The sequence below is a fragment of the Euprymna scolopes genome, chromosome 11, assembly GCF_053919585.1.
Source record: "Euprymna scolopes isolate OS-2025 chromosome 11, ASM5391958v1, whole genome shotgun sequence".
Classification (NCBI taxonomy): Eukaryota; Metazoa; Mollusca; class Cephalopoda; order Sepiida; family Sepiolidae; genus Euprymna; species Euprymna scolopes.
In genome coordinates this window covers 63,747,182-63,767,951 of record NC_136492.1, presented here as the reverse complement: position 1 = coordinate 63,767,951, position 20,770 = coordinate 63,747,182, and the positions used below count along the sequence as shown (strand labels likewise).

Here is a 20,770-nt window from a genome sequence, read left to right as displayed (position 1 = left end):
CAAGGTCAGATGCGGATTTGATGAAGTTGTTTTTGTGGAACGAACTGGATTCGAACTTAGCACACCTAGGATGTCGCCGGTGTTGTTAACCACTTAGCCACCGTCCTTAAAAAAAAAAAAAGAAATGAAGGTAGTTATTAAAAAACTCCACAAATTCTTTTTCAATTCGAGTCTCTCATTAACGACAGTATTTGTGTTTTGCTTATATATTCAAGGGGAACAGATGCCCGACTCCCAGAAGCGATTGTTTCCAATCTGCTAAAGTTCGGTATATGCAACCAATTGAGATTGAATATTTTGATAGAATTGACCAATCAGTATCAAGTGTTTCAACCAAATAAACATTTAATATTTTAGAGACCATTTTTCTGATACTGTTATTGTTACTGTTGTTATTGCTTGAACTCGAGTTTCACAGTATCATCAAAGCCAACTTTAAAATTGAACTGATCCTGGGTTAAACAATCTATGGTATTCGCCATGGGAACTATGACTAGCTGTTGATAGTGTCAGTGTTAGCAATGAACTGCTAGGCTTGGTCAGTTTTCATGTGAGATGCAGTGAATTCATTGGAAGGAGCCAGACTAACCAATCTAGGGTGAATGTTGCCTCAAGACATAATAACTTCATTTATGTTTTTAATTTTTCTGTTGTTTAATTTATACTCAATATATTTAGTACTTTACATCCCCCCTCCCCCTCCTCCTCCTCCTCATCATCATCATCCTCCTCCTCCTTCTTCTCCTCCTCCTCATCATCAGTTTAATGTCCATTTTACATGCTGGCATGCATTGGATGGCTTAAAAAATTCATTATTAAATTTTAATTTGCAAGTATGATAATTTATTTAGATCCATTTGTGTTATTCCTTTTCAGAATGGTCTAACAAGTAACAAATTAAAAACATAGTGTACATATCTTTTCTTTAAATTAAAGTAGACATGTCTTGTGGTGTGAGCTAATTTACTTTCTGTCGTTTTATTATTTATGGCTGGTGTGAATTCTTAATATTTTTAATATTCGGCTTGATATTATTTTTTAAGCTCTGGAAGAATTGAACAGTCATCCTGAAGTAACTGTCCAGTTGAGTCTGCAAAGTTCACAATTACTGATGAAGAATAAAAGGTTATATACACTTTTTTTTGTTATTCTATTCATCCTCCAGATTTGGGAATTGTTAATTCTGCTTCATGAAACTTTTTTTTCTCCTCACTTTTTCAAGAGATGTTTAGTTGAAATAATTGTGAATAAAGTAGCAGTTGGCACTTATAGCAAATAACTGTAATTAATTTGTGTGATAGTGATTGGCTTGATCATGCTTGAATTGCTGAGATTAAAAGTATAAAAAAGAAACAATGGATTGTTGTTAGCACTTTTTTCTTTTTTGCTGTAGATAAGAGAACAGAAACTAAGCCTTGGATTTAAGATTATTGCAGTCGGTACTATTTTCAAATGACATCTACTGAAGTTAGAAAAGTAGATGAACAGAGCTTCTTTCCCAGAACTGTCTACCTTTAGAACACTGTTCCGCTGGCATGCTTCCCAGCAGAATACAACATAGTAGCCTTCAAATCTCATGTAAAAAAGTTCCTGTTAAGTCGTCCTCATGAACAAATTCCACTCAATTTACATCAGTAAAAATTACTTTACTACCACCTTACATTCATTAACCCTTATCCTTGAGTGGCCTTCAGGCCTTGATAAGTGGTGACTCCCAATTAAAAAAAAATAATAATAAATTAAAAATATAAATAATAATAATAATAATAATTGATAATGGTAATAAAAATTTAAAAACAAAACAGTAAATGCAAATGATACTTATTAAAGAGTGTTCCTGAAATGGGTATTCTAGCTATCAAAAATAAAAAAGTGAGGGCTATTACTTCTTAATTTGACATTTCATAATAGTAGGCCTAGTGATTGCACAACATTCACCCTATCAAGTTACTCTTTGGGTTGTAAATATCTGTAAGACGTCTATAATATAAATCTCACCTGTTTGTTTAAATGTATGTATGTATGTTTGTTTGTTTGCCTAAAACTTTTGACAGAGGCAATGAATTTTCACGAGATTGGTATCATTTTGAAGCTCGACCCTTCAAACAACAAATATCGAAAAATTGGTCAAAAACATTAATTCCTTCACCCTCAACTAGGCACTTTTCTATAGGGAGGGGTTGCTTTTTTTGTCGATATTTTCAAAAGTCATCCCCTCTTTTCAAGCCTTAATTTAAATCTACATCAATCCAGGTTTGGCGATGGGCACAACAGCAAAGACGTTACTTTTTTTTTTTTCACATTCTTTTTCTCCTTCGTGGTATGGGTTCGAGCCTGCCTGCCTACTACCACTTTTTTTTTCTTTTGCTCAACATACACCTCCAAACACCCGGGCAATGCTGGGCATCCAGGCTTGTACTTTATAAATAGGTACTATTTTTACCAGCTATCAGGTTCCTAGGTCTAAGTGTTGAAATATCTGAGAAGATGGACCACTCTCCTTAAAGGCTATCCTACCCAGATAATGCTTAATATATCCTCAAGAGCCATTCCCAAAATTGAAAATTATTAAAAGTAAAAAAGGTAATGTAGAATTATATGTAGATCACAGCTTGTTTCTTAGGCAAAGGCAAGTAAGATGTTAAGTATGAATACACAATAGTTTCCCTTGGCCTAACCCTGCCAACTGACCCTGCTACCTCAACTGTTCTTCATCTACTAACCCCAAAACTCTCATCTATTAATTCAATGTGACCATACCAACAAAATCTCCTGATCTGTATACATCTTGCTATATTATCCAGATTTAAACTTTCTCTGAGATTAACAACTTACTGTCTAAGTTGAACATCATTTGGAAGGACAATGCAATCAAGCTCAGCTCAAAAATAAAACTCATATGTTCACTTGTCTACTTAGTTTTCCTGTATGCTTGTGAAACATGGACCCGTACAGCAGAATTAGAGAAGAGGATTCAGGCTTCAGAAATGAGATGTTTCAGAAGACTGTTTGGCATCTTACAAAGACCACATAACCAATGAAGAAGTAAAAAACAGAATAAGTCAAGCCATTGGTCCTTATGAAGATCTCACCACAATCAGGAGGTGCAAACTAAAATGGTTCAGAAGAAAGAGAGGAAGACAGAAGAAGGGATGGGAAGACAACATCACAGAATAAACAAGATTGAAGCTGAGTGAGGTGGTCAAACATATGGAAGATAGGGAAGGATGAAGATAACTGGTTGACAGGTCATCTGTAGCGGCCCAATGACAACTGCCACAGGGAAGGTGAAATGAAATGAAGAAGTGAGATTAACAGATTTTAGCTTACCTTTAACACTCACATTACACATCCACCATATCATTCCCATATCATTTCTTTCCATGCAATGCATGTCCTCAACTCACACTAACCAGGTTTCACTTCCATATATCACCATATTGTGTACACATGTTGGTACTGAAATTGGAAGAAACAGGTAAATGAGAAGATGAAAGCAATAAGTTTATAATGCTAATGATGAGGTGCAGTAAAGAAGTGTCCATCTCCATTATAATTAAAGTTTGGTGGTGATAAAATGTATATCTCATGTCAAAAAGCAATTCGCTAGAATGTCCATACAACTTGCAGATTAAGTAAGTAGACAGTATTGAAGGTGAACAGAAAATAACTTATTTTGACACCACTGAAAGGAAATTAAAAACTGCTAAGAGTCAATCGTTACAAAAAGAGATGCCATGCATCTTTCTAGATTTTATTCTGTTGCTGACGAGTTTGAAGAGCCAACTACAGAAAGTCCGGCGAGTCTGATTTTGAATTTCAACTGATTAAAAAATATAAAACAGTTAATTTTAAATGACAAATAAACACATACCTGATTGTTCAAAGACAACTTGACACAATAGTTATATTTATATATAACAACATTTATTCTCTTGTTCCGGCTGGACATATTTAGAGATTACAATGTTCTGTTCACATTTTGGCTATCTTGAAATACACCACTTCCTAGCATCATAAAAGAGACTAACTCTTCTCCCGACTTCTAAATCCTGTCTGGACTATCTAACGTCTCTTCTTCAACTCCCTTCTTTCAATTAATGTGCCTGTATATATTAAAACTAATCCTTTGTGCTTACGCCATTCAATTACACAAGGACCTAACAGGTGACTTCTCAATCACATTTTCTCTGGCCAAATTTATTGCTTATACTCAGGTATGAAAACCTATTTTGTTTATGTATTTGACATAGATCTTCATTTGTTTATTGTTTCTAAGATCTCCACTACATTCCAAAACTTATAATCATTATTTGTCCTTGTAACACAAACAAATTTTCATATTGATAATCATAATAATGTTCTTTTATAATAATAACTTCTGTAAATAAACATTTAACTTTTAATAATAATAGTCGATCTTACAATTGATTATTAGCAAGGCCGCCCCGGCATCTTCCAGGAGGCTAATCTATCTATATATCTACAAATGTGAAAGTGTCTGTGTATGTGTGTGTGTTTGTGTCTGTCTGTCTGTCTGTGTACATTTCCCTACGCAATAACTCTGTCAATTTTCAGTCTGCAGACTTGAAATTTGATATACAGGATATTTAGATTTGGGAAAATCTTTGTAATCCATTTTGGGTCAGAAATTTGGCTGTTAAGGGGCCAAAGTTCAACGATTTGACCATTGAGAACTCTACCAAACTCCTCCGCCAATTGAAATTTTAGATATAGGTTCGTTTGACAACTTGATTTGAGCCCAAAACAATAAATGTTAGGGGGTCATAACAGGGGATCAAAGTTAACAAAAATTTGACCTCTGCGGTCTCTACCAAATTACTGACAATTTCTGGTCTAAACATTTGAAATTTTACATAAAGGGTATTCAGAGATAGGGCAAGCTTTTTAATCGGTTTGGGACGAAAATTTGAGATACCAATATATAAATGTATGTATGTATGTTTGCATGTCTGCCTAAAACTTTCGCCAGAGGTGACGGATTTTCAAAAGATCAGTATCGTTTTGAAGTTCGACCCTTCAGACGACAAATACCAAAAAATTGGTTAAAAACATTAATTTCTTCACCCTCAACTGGGCACTTTTCTACAGGGAGGGGTTGCTTTTTTCGTCAATATTTTGGAAAGTCACCCCCTCTTTTCAATTGTCTAGCCTTAATTTAAATCTATATCACTTCTGGTTTGACGGTGGTCGTAACAGCAAAGACGTCACATGTTTTTCACATTCTTTTCCTCTTTCACAGTACGAGTTCGAGCCTGCCTTCCTACTACCACTTTTTCCTTTTTGCTTTTGCTCAATACACACCTCCAAACACCCGGGCAATGCCGGGCTGAAATGCTAGTACATAAGAAAAACAGTAAAGAACAACCTTTATGGACACCATAAGAAAGCCAAACTCATGAGAAAGCATTCTATATTTTTACAAAGCCAAGATCCACCCATGCATAGTGTTCCCACATCTGGGCTGGTGTATCTTCCACTAGTCTTTAACTCTTAGATAGGGTTCAAAAAAGAGTCTCAAATCTAATAGATCTCGCACTATCAACCAAGCTCCACCCTCTGTCCCATCACCACAATGTCACATCTCTGTGCCTTTTTTACTTGTATTTTAATGAAATATGCTCTGATGATCTCATAGGACCTGTGCTCCCTCAACGTATATACCCTTGACTGCTAGACTTTAGAATTCCCACTCTGCTTCCTGCTTCCCTTACTGTACTAACCTGCTGAAATTTAAATGTAATGTGAAAAGACATCTTGCTGCTCAATTCCCCGCAGTTCCCTGTTTAACACAATCCCAAATTGTAGCTCCTTACATTCCAAATGGCAATATGCCTTGTCTGGGGTGAAAAAGAATAATAAAAAAAGATATATCTGATTGGCTGATGGATCAATCACCCAGTGGTGAATCTTTCTATTTACATCCAGTACATCAAAATACGTGACTTATACAAGTTCTTTTTGTTGAAGATATTTTTTATGCCTTTATCTATAATTATAAAACTCTGTAGCCCTTGTTTGCTTTCTTGCTTGCTTGCATCTTGTCTTCCACAAGCAGGCGATTCCATCTTTTAAAAAACAGGATAGCAGGTGTGTATATATATATATATATATATATAGGACAACAAGAGAATGAAATGAAGACACAAAACTATATATAGGTAGATATAGAGTGGATCATTTATTGAATAATGGAATACAGGCAAAATTTGGGGGATAGAAGGGACTCTTTATGCCAGGGCATTTCGAAGAGTTCCTTCTATCCCCCAAATTTTGCCTGTATTCCATTATTCAATAAATGATCCACTCTATATCTACCTATATATAGTTTTGTGTCTTCATTTCATTCTCTTGTTGTCCTATTGTATAAGCTCCAATAATTATTGTTGAGCTTGGCATTATCCGGATAAGCCTTCTTTTGTGAAATTGATCTTCATCTTTTCTCTTTTACTTAAAGCTATATATATATATATATATATATATATATATATATATATATATATATATATATATAAAATATAAATTAAAAAATAATTATAGTGTTGTCCGGTATATACTCGATAATAACTACTTTATGATGTGTTGTCCGAAATCTAAGTTAGGCATATTTTTTATTTTTATATTTTTATTTATTTTTTTCCCCGAAGTACCTGTTTTATCCAAATTACTTATAAATAAATGAGATAGCCTTAAGAAAATAATTTTTCTCTGCAGATAATACATTAGTTATTAAACTGAGTTAAGTCAAAAAGACCAAATACTAAAACTAGATATTATTAGATTTGATACAAATCAACACAAAAATATAATTATTTTACTTATTTCTTTATGCGTGCATGAGAATACTTTTGTTGTACGGAGTGAATAAAAGTATATATTAACCGAAACTAGATACGTCCTATCGAATTGGGGGCGGCCAATATTACAATTTTCCACTTCTTAATCAATTAAGAATTGAAATATTAATTACAACGACCGCTATAATCACCAATAAAATTATTTACATGAAAATATATAAAATATTAAATACATAAGACTTTTTTAAATTCATAGTATTATATTACAAATACAATATTTAAATGAATTATAAGATAATATTTATTTCTAACTAATTTTTACATAATAACATACAGATAGTTTTAAAACTTTGTATATAATATTCTTTTTATTTTTATTTTCTTACTTTTATTATTTTTATTTATCTTTTAATAGACCTACTTTCCATGACTCAATTAACTATAGGACGCGTGTATAACATCCATTTTATTTCCCTTATCTTTCTCAGAGTTTCTAGACTAATATGACAGTTAACATTTGATCACTGTCTCCTCTTTTTTTCTTCCTCTCTTTTTTTCTTCTTTTTCCATTACGCGCTGTTCTATTTCTTTCACTATATATCCGTATACTTTCGCCCCTTTCTTCCTAGGTTAGTAAACGCGTGTCAAGGCATTTACATGTAAGAACGTACATTTTAGAGGCGTGTGTGTGTGTGTGTATGTGGGTGTAGGTGTATGTATATGTGTTGCGTGTGTGTGTGTGTGTGTTTGTGTGTGTGTATCTATGGTTACATCGAGCTGCCGTTTATAAGTGTCTAATCTAATATTTTTATTTGTTATTTTTAATTTTTATTTTTTTTAAATCCCTACCACCCTCTCTATAAAATGTATTAAGTGGATTGCTACTACCACCACCTCTGGTTTTTTGAGGGTCGAAGCCCGATCTTTTCTTTCCTTCTTTTTCAGTATCAAAAATGTAATTGCCTGATTTAGATGCTTGAAAATACCATAAGGTTGAAATAAATTATTGCATCGACAATTATGTAATTTCCGTGTTATATTTTTTATCTTATTGCTCTGTTTACCACATTGAGCTCTCATACCCGGATTTCCTCTGGAATTATTCCATTATAACACTATATATATATATATATATATATATATATATATATATATATATATATATATACTAATGTTGGGATGATTAATTGGAATCGGGAATCCGAAAAATCAGAACTTTTATGAATATCAGAATTGGAAAAATTTGTGCCTATTTTCTGATTCCAAAAACGATTCATTTAATCATTTTATTTAAAACAAAATCTTCCATTGCTCATAATAATAATAAAATAATAAATATTTATTGATTTTAAACTACCAGTAAAACTAAAATAGATAGATCATCCCCACAAGTGTATTTTTACATTTAAGAAAATATCTGCACATTTAATATGAGTTTTTACAGTAATTAGGAAAAAATAACAACTCTATAGCTAAATATTTAGGGATCTATGAAGAATTGGAATTGGTAATTGTATCAGAATCAGGGAAAAATTTTGGAATCGTCCCATCGCTAATATATATATATATATATATATATATATATATACTCATGAGCAAAAAAAAATGGGCCAAACAAATTTTATATATTTTATTGCACTAAAAGCTATATTGAACAAAGAACAATTGAACAAGGAAACTTAAACGAGACTAATAACACAGAACAAGACATTTACTTTAATAAATGAATGGAATCGCATTCCCTTTTGATTTCTTCAAAAGATCAATCCTTTTAGACATGCTCTCTATCAAAGTGGAACACTGCGAAGAGGAGATGCTATTCCATTCGCTTTGTACAGCTTCCCACAGTTTGTCATTGTTCAAAAGAGTTCTTCCGGCTAATGCACGAGATATTATGAACCAAATATTCTTGATTGGGTTTAAATCAGGGCTTTGACCTGGCCAAAATGTCACATCAACTGAGTTATCAGAAAACCATTTTTATATGACTTTGCAGTGTGTGCAGAAGCATTATCATGTTGAAAAATAATGTTCTGGGATATTCCCAGCTTCTGAATACTTAGTAACAGTTCTGTTTCTAATATTCAAATGTATTCCTTTGCATTGATTGATTTTTCACATCTAATAAGTTCCCCAACTCCTGCTGCAGTAAAAGTTCCCCATACCATTATCCCCCCAGTCCCGTGTTTAACTGTTGTTTTTATGCAAGTTGGTGAAAATCTTTCTCTAGTTCTTCGATTGTACCGTTCGAGAGCATCAGGAGTATTACTAACAAGCCAAAATCTTGATTCATCTGACCAGAAAACATTCCTGAACCAGTCTGTATTTTTCTTGCCATGACATGAGAAAACTCTCTTTCTATCATTCATGTTCTTCTTAGATAAAAATGGCTTCTTTGCACACCTTTTAGAGGAAAATCCCATTTCTTTCATTCATCTAGATTAGTTGTTCTCAACCTTTTTTTACTCATGGACCCCTTTTCTCTTCTTTTTATCTTGGTGGACCCTTTCATAGCTATTGGTCATAAGACAATCTTCTATTTTTCACTCGTATAAATTTTGAGGTTTTAATAATCAAAGAAATATTATATAATTAAGCTTTATTTTTAAATGAAAACTAATTTAATGCAAATAAAGTATTCTACAACAGCTATAATAATTATGATAATAATGATATTAAGTAATAATAATAATAATAATAATAATAATAATAATAATAATAATAATCTAAATTAGAGTGATAATAATTCTTTACCAATATCTTGTATTACAATATTACAATGTTATTTTTTGTTATTTTTTGCCTGTGAACCCCCAGAAATATTCCATGGACCCCTAGGGTCCATGTGGACCCCGGTTGAGAACCCCTGGTCTAGATATTGTATATCTAGAAAGAGAATTTCCAGCCCGTGTTTGTAATTCTTTGCTCTGGTCAACATAAGTTTTCTTCAAAACAGTTAATTTAAGCCTGTGGTCGTCCTTCAAAGTGGATGCTCTAGGGCGACCATATTCAGATTTCCTTTACCAAACATTCGACTTCAAACCTTTGACCAATTTGCTTCACTGCAGAAAAAGATGTTTTCACATTTTCTTATATAAAAATATAAAAAAATAGCTTGTAAGTCATTTTAGATTGCCTTTATCATACAATTCGTTTTTATTATATCCTCATCAAGATGCAGTCTTACCATTTTTAGGATTCATTTTTTCAATTATTATTATATGCTATAATAATAATGATCTGCAAAATAGAAATTTTCAGTTAAAATTAACAAAAATTCATGAAAAAATATTAAAAAATCGATTTCTTACTTCTTTCACTCTTGGCCCATTTTTGTTGCTCATGAGTGTATGCTTGCTTGATTGTTTTAATCTTGTCTTCAACGATCGGGTGATTCCATCTTTTAAAAAAGGATGACAGGTGAACTTATATATATATATATATATATATATATATATATATATATATATATATATATATATATATATATATATATATTCGTATGGGCATGGCTCAGAGGCTAAGGAATGAAGGTGAAGAGTTGTACGTTTTGATTTTGATTCTAGCTGATGGCATCCAAATCGTATATATATATTTTTTAGTTTTGATCTCATTCCTATATGTTAGGTTTACTATAATAATCAATAGAGAATTGTCTCTATAATAATAAATACATAATCTGCATGAATTAAACTATTATATTTAAACATATCTTATGACTGGGCAATGCCTTGCGGCCTGCTAGTATGTAATAAAAGGACAAATTTTGCTTTTTGAATAATTATAGTATGTTTTATTGCAATTTTCTCATAAAATACTATAAAAATGGAGAAAAACAAAATTTAACAAAAATAGAATTAGAATAAAGGAACATTTGAAACAGAACATTTGACTCCTTATATACACAAATTTAAATTATAATTTGATGAATATTTGCTTTAAATTTTTATTTTTATTTTTTTTACTTCATTTTAATTTTCTATTCACAAGGCAAGAGTTGGCTTTGGAGCAGCTAAAATATCTCCTTTCAAAGTTTCCACACTCCACCGAATATGGAAAGATTGTGGTGGCACAGATTGAGTTAATGCTAGAAATTAAGGACAGGCAAAAGGTTAAAAATTTAATTGAAGAAATTATCACAGGTGAGTGATGTTCTTTTAAAAATAATAATCTGATCTACAAAATATATTTTTGATCACAGTATTTGGTGGATGCAATGAAAAGAAATGCAGCCAATTTAATCCTTATTGGCCTTGGTATGAGGTTAGTCACGAAACCTTCAAATGACATAGATATGAAGATAATTTATAGAAGGCAAGACCATGCAGAGGTGTAATGGATAGACACAGACTGAAGCAAATTAAGAAATAAAACAATGGAGATTCACTTTTATTAATACACATAACTATATATGCTTATTGTTTATTTTCTTTTTTTTTTCTTTTATACTCTTATTATATTATATTATATTCTTATTTGCATTAGTGTGGTTTGATGGAAGTTCTGTATATGATATAATATTTCGGGAACATTTGCTTTCATCAGATGTGTGTTCTACTTTAATTCAAACATGCATATAAATGTTGTTGTAAATAGATGTTTGAATGAAATACAAATAGTGTAATAACATTGATGAACTTCTCAATAGACAATCTGTGATAGATAATAAGTTCATTGCATCCATGCAATTGAGACCAATGAAAAATGAAATCAATATTTCAGTTCAAAAGCCATAATTAAATAGCGGAAAATACCTTGGCTTCAGAGATCTTTAACAGTTTTTCTTGAGTGTAAGGTGGTTCTTGAAATAGATAAATGTAGTTCCAAGCAAAAAAGAATGGCAGCATAAATCCGGTTAGAGAAGCTTTCCCAGGCAAAAACTTAACCCAGTTACCATCAGCAGAAACATGGTGACCTTCTCATTTTGATATGAAAAGATTGACACTGGAAAAAAAAAAAAAAAAAAATTCAGTCATTTAAAATTTTTTTTTTTTATTACATTTTCACCCCAAACAAGGCACATTGCCACTTTGTTGTAGGGGGCTACTATCAGGGGTATAGGCATCAGGAGTACTGTGTAGGGAGTTGGGCAGCAAGATGTCGGTTCACTTGAACTTCTGCATGTCAGTACAGTTGGGGAAGCAGGGACCCGGCAGGGAATTCCAAAGTCTAGCAGTCCTGGGGAAGAAACTACTGGAGTAGAAGGCTCTCTTACATCTAGGGATCTCTACTGTGAAGGGGTGGGATTTAGCTGCTTGTCGGGTTTGTCGGGGGTATTTATGTCGAGGGGGCACAAGTGCTTGCAGTTCGTCCGAGCATTCACCGTTGTGAACTTGTAGTACTTGTAGAAAAGGCAGAGGGATGCAACATTTCGTCGATGGGACAGGGGCTGAAGTTTAGATGACAGTTCAGGACCTGTCAGATTGGCGACTCTCTTTTGAACCTTGTCTAGGAGCGAGAGACTAGTGGCAGATGCACCAGCCCAAATATGACAACAATACTCCATACATGGGCGAATGGTGGCCTTATAGAGGTATAGGATACTTTCAGGTGTTAGTATCTTTCTAGCAAAGTAGAGAGAACCTACCTTCTTCGCAGCGTAAAGTTGTTTTGACATCTGATTGGTTCATTCTCATCACACATGGTTATAAATAGAATCATCCAAATTTATGGGAGCATATCCTTCATATATGCCAAAAATATTGCAACAGTTTTTGTGACAGGTCCTCCCACCCCCATCCCGCCCCAAATTATGATCTCATGCAACATTATGTTAAAGACATATCACAAAACTGGAAAGATGCAATAATGATAATCTTGTACAAGGAGAAGTGTGTGCTAGAAATGATTTTAGTAACCCTCATGGGATAGCATAACTGGATGTGTGTAGGTGAAATAATGAGGACTATGGATTATTTTACTTGGGAATTTTACATTGCTGTCCATCCTCAAAGTGCTTCCTGACCTCTGATGTTTAATTCAGAATTACCTTACCCAAAATTCCTTCCATTGGAATTTATTTTCGAACCAATTCCTATTAGACTACTGTCGTCCCAACTAGATTTCTATTGAGGATTACCTTACTGAGAATTCATTGCTTTGGAGTTTATTCACCTTCATTGAACTATTATCATCACACCTGGATTACTTTTACAAGGACTATCTTTTTTTTGTTTTAAATTTTTTTCTATCTTTTTTCTACTTAAATTTTCTTTTTTTCTTTCTTTCTCTCTACTCATTTTATTATATGTTTCTCTATTTTACTTCCTCTTTCATCTTTTCTTCTCTATCCAATCCCCCTCCCCGTTATCTACCCTCTGCCCTACCAACACTCGTTTTTCATCTCCATCTCATTTAATACTATCCTTCAATTCACCTCAATTTAAAAAAAATTTTTTTTTCATTTCTAATCTAAATGGTCTCATGCCAACTTTATTTTTGTATACTGATATTTGCCAGCGTTTCTGCTCTTCTGATGAGAAGCAGTTAGCTTGCCACGGCCTAAACAGGTTTTTTTTCCATTGTCCACTCAATTTCCTCTCTATTGACATGATTATTTAATAAAGTTTGATGTAACTTTTTTTCCTCATCTTTTTAATTTATGAATTGCTCCTCTTAACCAGATAGAAACTCTACTATCTTGATAGGTTTGCTTTATAAAAAAATATTTTTAGCTCATTTATTATATATATATATATATATATATATATATATATATATATATATATATATATATATATATAATTTTTAGGTGTACATATATATTTGTATAGAGTACTCAACATCAGGAGTAGAGCATATAAAAATGTAAACAAAGAATTCAAGTGTCATACTAACTGATAGTATAATAATGTGATCATCTGACCATATATGTATATATATGCAGTATATAATATGCGATATATATGTACTGATTTTGTTTTGTTTCTATCAGAAAAAAAGATTTTTTAAATTTGCATAATATTTTTTGTAGGTCATAATATGGATCAGCCATTGGATTTATCAACAAAGAAAAAATTGCATTACATTTTTTGGGATCAGGCATCAGCAGCATTTGATGTAAGTGATTCTGTGTATAATTATATATACCTTTATAATTGATTGTAAAGTCCATCTTGCAGATTCTTTCAAGTGAGTCCTCAGGAATGTCTTGGCTTCATCACTTGTTTTGAGTTATTCAAAATCATATGCATTGTACCAGTCTTTGATCGGAACTAAACTCCACATTACACAACTAAATGAGATGTTATGAAGTGACACTTTTGGATTTTTTAGGTCTAAGATTTGGGGATATCAATGCTTAAGTGAACTGGTCTACTTGGGCTAATTCTTGACCTCAGTTTTACCAGGGCTTACACTTATTTCTAAACATTTTATCTTCTAACAGTGTAGTGCAATATTTCTCTCTCTCTCTCTCTCTCTCTCTCTCTCTCTCTCTCTCTCTCTCTCTCTCTCTCTCTCTCACACACACACAAACACACACTATTTTTGTTGTTATTTTTAGCAATACATTTATTGGCATGAATTAAATCACTTAATTTTTTTTGGAGAGTTTTCTCCCTTTATCGTTTCACATTTTAAGGATGCGTATAAATATATGCATGTATACATATACATGCAAATATAAATAGATACATACATATATTTGTTATTTATTTATAAATAAAATAGTAATTCACAAATTTTGCCATATTATGGCTGATTATGCTAGGATTCGAACCCATAACCACTATGCCACAAATGCCTGACTTAAATTATGTGCTAGTTTATTGCCTGTCAAGTTATGTAAATATTTTTGTTTTGCATCAATTTTATTGGTATGAATTAGCTCCCTCAAGTTATATCATAATATTTTAAGCTCCCAACAAAATCAGTTCTAGTTCCAAACAATTTTTTTTGATTTTAAGGTTAAATGGTTTTTCTACCAAATGACAATCACTTTTAACTGAACACGCAACATCAGACCCATCTGTTTAAATTCCTGATTGTACCCGAAGCCAATCTGAAACAAAATAACTTCAGTCCAATTGAACACAAACAGTCCTTCAGTTACGTTCATTTGTAAGCGTTTCATTGGGTAGTGATCCACATAATTCATTTGGTGTCGGATTGTGCTTGCAATTGCTTGTCAGTCGAAGTCCTGATCTTGACAATCAGTTTGGCATACACTGGGTCATTTTAGTCACCTTTTATCTGGCAGGCTGAGGCATTTGTTCTCGGTAGTCCTAGGAGGTCCACCTTTCCAGGCCTTGTCTTCCAACTTTTGCATAAAGTAAGTTTATTGCTTACTGCCTGAGGCGCCCTGACTGGGAAATGCTTAGTCAATTTTTAAAAGGCCAGAGTGCTCCTCATTTAAAGGCTTCTGGCTTGATTCTCCCCATCTTCCAACTTTTTACATCTTCCAGTGGTGGGAAAGAAATAACAACAGTTCTTCAGTTTTGGGCTTGGACATCTCTATCTCTCAGATTCACAAAAACCCAACTGCTCCCCTCTGCCTATTCTACTGGAATATAACACACAGGCCAATCTAGAGTGTAATAATGATAATTCCAAAACAGACTAGTTTCATTTGAAAACCTTTTTTCTTTTTCAGAAGAAAGATTATCATGAGGCTCTCCAATGGTATGATTTTTCTTACAATCTTTTTTCACTTGGAGAATATGAAAATTCAAACTTGGCTAAACTTCACAGGAATCGAGCAACTTGTTATATTAACATCAACAATTTTGAAAAGGTGAGATGTATGGAATATGTGTGGAAATAATAAGTATGAAATATATGTGCAAAAAATTTTTTAAAATTATATCATGTGATGCTTGCGTTAAGAGCTTATAGCTCTCAAACACATAACCTATGATATATGACTCTCAATTTATAAAAAATAAACCTGCTGTTAATGTTAGAAGCGAATCTATTTGACTTTTTGTTTAATTTTCAGTATTTGAGCAGTTATCGAGACTCCCCAGATTGCTGTATTATGTCAGACATTTGTTCTTGTTATAACTTAAATACTTGACATTACTTGCATTTTGAATTAAATAAAGGCTTTAAAATAAATTAAACCACAAAAACTTATTCAGGTAGGTCGAAGAATAACTTATCTTGCCTTTGGTAAAATTTATGTTATATATTTGATTTTTTTTTACCACTTTTCATTTTGTTGTCTATACTGCTAAATGCCCTTCATTCCAAGTTTACAAAGATGATATGAATAGTTAGATAAAAGTATATCAAATAGGTATTTATGGAAACCGTCATGAAATTTTGATCTCTGAGAATACACTGTTTACATTCTATTTTTCAGGCCTTCTGACATTCTTTCAGTTAACTTGTTTTGCTGGCTTTGGTCAGGATTAAATTCAGATAATCTTCACACTTTAACACATGTTTTAGTCTTGATCATGTGGGGCAAGTTAGAGTGAATTTTTGAGACTTATAAACCTATTAAATTTATTCCTTTATTAAAGGTTTGCATTTAAATGAGTTGGGATGAGGACTTTCTTTTACCTCTTCACATAGATCTAAAACATTTTTAATTCTGTAAAATAAATAAACATAGCAAAGCAACAATGTAAAATGAAAATTTCTTTTTCAAATGAAGATATATGTGTGAACATTTATCAAATACTTTTATCTGATTGAAAAAAAAAAGGATAATTGATAGAAAAAAAAAAAGAATGAACAAAAATTTCTGGATTAGTAGAAGTTGAATTAGCAGGTTCAGTTCAAAGGGGAAGGTCAACAAGAATATGAAAGAAGTGATAAAAATGGACATGAGAGAAAAAACCTGGGTGGAGATAAGTCTGGAAATCAGTTTATTAAAGCTGACCATGTGAGCATGTTAAACGGATGTTAAATCGATTATTATCATGATGATGCTGAGGACATCAACAACCAATAAAACTTATTGATATGTTAACATTTTTTCTTATATATTCAAATTCTGTTTCAGGCTAAAGATGCTATCGTCAAGGCAGAAAGTTATGACCCTTCATCATCACACACACAATTTATACTGTTCAAGTTAGCTTTAGCACAGAAACAAAGCAGCCAAGGTAAGTTCTCGGTTTGTTTTTTCTTTGAACTTCGAGTGAAGCTATCATATTTATATATAAGTAGTGTTTACCTGTGGTGATGTATTGCTGGTCATAAACAGTTTAAAAAATTATCATGTTTACAATTTTTGCCTTGAAAGAAAATTTTAAAATAACATCTGCAATATGAAGTCAAGTAATAAAAAATGTTAGTGTGGTGGTGTTTCGTTTCTAAAAAATACTTGCTCATGTTGCATTTCTGTAAAAATGACAGATGACTTCAACAAATCTTTTTTTCTTTAATCATTTAACATTTTGAGAATACCAATTTAAATGTTTAAACTTTTTTAAAAAATACATTCTTCACTGAAATAGTCTTGTTGAATAATGGGACTCCTATGTAGCGGCAGATTGCCAGTTATGGCGCTGCTATTATTCAGTTGTTATCATAATAAAATGTTTAATAGCAGATTTTAAAAGTCACAATAAAATATTGCTGGGTCAAATGTTTACAAACTTAGAAAAAAGAACATATTTATAGTTAGAATTTTATAAGAGTTTGAAATTTTAGTTTTCATAAACAATAATAATTTACATAAACAAAGGGTGACCTGGTTGGTGACGTCAGAGAATCAAACAAAGAAAGAGTTTGATTTATACATGTAGTCAATCAGAAAGACTCAGTTAGATTGTCATGGAGCTAGATAGCACACGTAAGCTTTTGGTTCGGAAGGAATTTGGTCTCTTGATGTCTATGGAAGCCAATGGGTGTAATATAGCAGGGTGTAAAATACAAGAAGTAATTGTGGACTCCAAGATAATGCCCCTTGAAATAAAAGTTATCTAAAAATATAACTTCAATTTTGTATTTTCTTTCGGAGGGAAGAAATCTTCATTTACAAACCAAGTGGAAGAAGGTATGTGTCCTTTAGTCTGATGCCTCTAAGTAAGTGGAATATGTTTAATTTTATTGTTTTATGGAACAAAAAAATTATTTAAAAAATGAAGTTTTATTTCTTTATATTCTAATATATTCCAGTTATTTATGGACCCAACTAATAATTGCCTCAAGTAATCTCATATAGAAGAGAGGGAAAATGTCAATTGGGTTCTTAGATTCTTTGAAAAATTTAACTCTCGTTAAAACATTTGAATATTTTAACTGTTAATATATTGATATCTATAGCACACAACCAAACAAAAATTATCTTAAGAAGATCTTCATAATTCGAGTAATTATTGGATCAATCAGACTCATGAAAAAGAATTTCAAAATCTATCTGGCAAATATACCTGATGAACCAAGTGCAAAAGAGATACATTTTTTTTTATTTAGAAACAGTTAGAATCGTAAAATGACTCTTTGGTTGGAATATATGAAATAGTGAGTGAATGTCTAGCATCCGATCGGATGCCCCATTCCCAGCTAGAACAAAATAAGAAAATTAAAAAAAAGAAATATTGGGTATTTGCTATTGGGTAACTGCATGAATGTTGTCAACATCCTTAGTGAAAGTGGTGTGCTAAATCCCTCAAAACTCAAACACATCAATTCATCAGTTTGTGTTTATATTTACTTAACCACAAGAACCTCTGCTTCTTTCAAACAAGTATTCATTATTTAAAAGTTAAAGAAAATAACATCACATTGCTTATAAATATAAATATAAATAATGTGTGATCCTCTCTCTTTATGCACCCAAGCCTGGTTCTACTAGGTCAGGCTGTTTGAAGATCTAAAATGCACCAAAACATTTATATTATTGTTTTTATCCTTTCTTGTTGCAAAACTCAATCATGTTCTGCAAATTAAAAAACAAAACAATTTTTTCTCTACAAACAACACCAAAAAACACACCATAATAACTTGAAGATATAAAAAATATGAAGTATAAAAACTTTGCCCCAAATTACTGAATTTAGAATTAAATAACCCTCAAAAAGTTGATATGCCATAAAACAAAACAGCCAAAACAAAAATCATGAATAAATATTTTAAAATATAGAGAATTTAAAGCATAAAAACTTTGCCCAAGATTACTGAATTTAGAATTAAATGACCCCCAAAAAGTTGATATGAAACAAACTATGTACCCTGGCTTTTAAGATACAGCATTTGTGATGCAGGAAAACAGCTCAATCAATTTATTGTTGTGTTTTCCCTTTGTTCAATCCCAGAAAAGGACAGTGTACAACAAAACTATTGAACACTAATATAAATTAGTGGGGCCTGTGGAAATTCCACAGTGGCATTTTCATATGTAATATAAATCTCACCTGTCTATTTTAATGTATATATGTATGTATGTATGTATGTATGTCTGCCCAAAATTTTTGATAGAATTTTTGCGAGATTGGTATTATTTTGAAGCTCAACCCTTCGGATGACAAATATCGCAAAAATAGCTAAAAACATTAATTCCTTCACCCTCAACTGGGCATTTTTCTACAAAGAGGGATCGCTTTTTTTGTCGATATTTTCGAAAGTCATCCTCTCTTTTTGGCCTTTGCCATTTCCGGTTTGGTGATGGACGCAACAGCAAAGACATCACTTTTTTTTTCATGTTCTTTCCCTTCTTTCGTGGTATGGGTTCGAGCCTGCCTGCCTGGCTACTACTACCTTTTTTTGCTCAACACACTCCTCCAAACACCCAGGCAACACCGGGAACCCAGGCTATTATGTAATACATTGCTGCTGGTCATTCTGTGGACGTTCACTGTGTGGATGGAGACCCTGCAACATTATTGTAGGCCTTTTGTTAAAACTGTAAAAGTATTTATCTAAGTAATCTGATTAACGTAGTATCAGAATATATCTGGTTATTACGGTTTATTGCCAATATCCTTATAGGAGTCTGTGACATATTTCCATTGTATGAACGGCCGGCATGGATGAAAAACCCACAATATCATTATACCATCTTTAGACAGAACAGATACTAACTTTGGATCATAGCCAGAAAATCAAGAAAGCGTATTTTAGTTTCATGTATGGCTCAAAAGCAATATCAATTTTTTTATTATAATTTTTTTTTTTACATTGTGTCTTCGGTGATGGAGAGATGCTATTTATTAAAAAAGAGGGTAAAAGGTGATAACATACTACGAACATTGAATTAGCATATCTATATACTAATTTAATGTTTGTAGTATCTTATCGCCTTCTATTCTCCTTTTTAATAAATAGGATGTCCCAATCAAATAATTCGTAATCTGGAAACCGTGACACATATACGTACATACATATGTACATTAATGATACTATGGTATTAATATATATATGCTTTCAGTTAGAAATTTAAAAGAAAAATCAGATTATTTTTTATTTTATTTATTCAATTTGTTGCTGTTGGCCTGTGTCTGATGAGCACAGATCACAGAGAATGGTCCAGGAGCATCTGTTCTGAGCTAGCCTTATACAATTCTGTATCAGATATCATCTCAGTGAATCACACCATCTGATTGTTAGTTGACTGTGGTTGATTCAGTTAACACAAGAAATCTGATTAAAATATAATATAATGAAAATATCAAATTAAGCCTGATATATAGTAGTAATAGTATTTTCTTTCATTGAGAAATATAATTTCATTCATTAAGTGTTAGCTAATGGAGATGAGAACTCTGAGGAGAAAGTATATTTGGATTACAAAACTATTAAGATTGTTCAAATGTTTTGTTATCTTGGTGATATCATTAGATCACAAACACATGCAGATGTTTGTGTGATTGCCTTTGTCGATGTGTTTTTACTAGCATTTTGTTCAATTTTCTATTTTGAACAGTTATCAAGGATCCCCGTTCAGTTCTTATGAGCAGCCATTTTTGTTCTGACTTAGCAGAGTGGACACTTAAGTTTGTATTGAACTAAAAAAAAAATGCTTTTTTTGGGTGGGGTGGGGGTGGGGGGGTATTTGA

At 32.3% G+C, this 20,770-nt stretch overlaps 1 protein-coding gene across 2 annotated transcripts in view; it reads left to right on the top strand.

Moving 5' to 3' along the window:
* The window catches only part of LOC145287884 (testis-expressed protein 11-like), a 126,166-nt gene that overhangs the window by 35,524 nt on the left and 69,872 nt on the right, over window positions 1–20,770 (top strand). For both annotated transcript variants that reach the window (XM_080135799.1, XM_080135800.1), the window contains exons 13-17: window positions 1,044–1,125; window positions 10,809–10,960; window positions 13,792–13,877; window positions 15,412–15,552; window positions 16,771–16,873. In XM_080135799.1, the coding sequence (XP_079991925.1) occupies window positions 1,044–1,125; window positions 10,809–10,960; window positions 13,792–13,877; window positions 15,412–15,552; window positions 16,771–16,873 (564 nt within the window). The remainder of the gene's footprint in view (window positions 1–1,043; window positions 1,126–10,808; window positions 10,961–13,791; window positions 13,878–15,411; window positions 15,553–16,770; window positions 16,874–20,770) is intronic.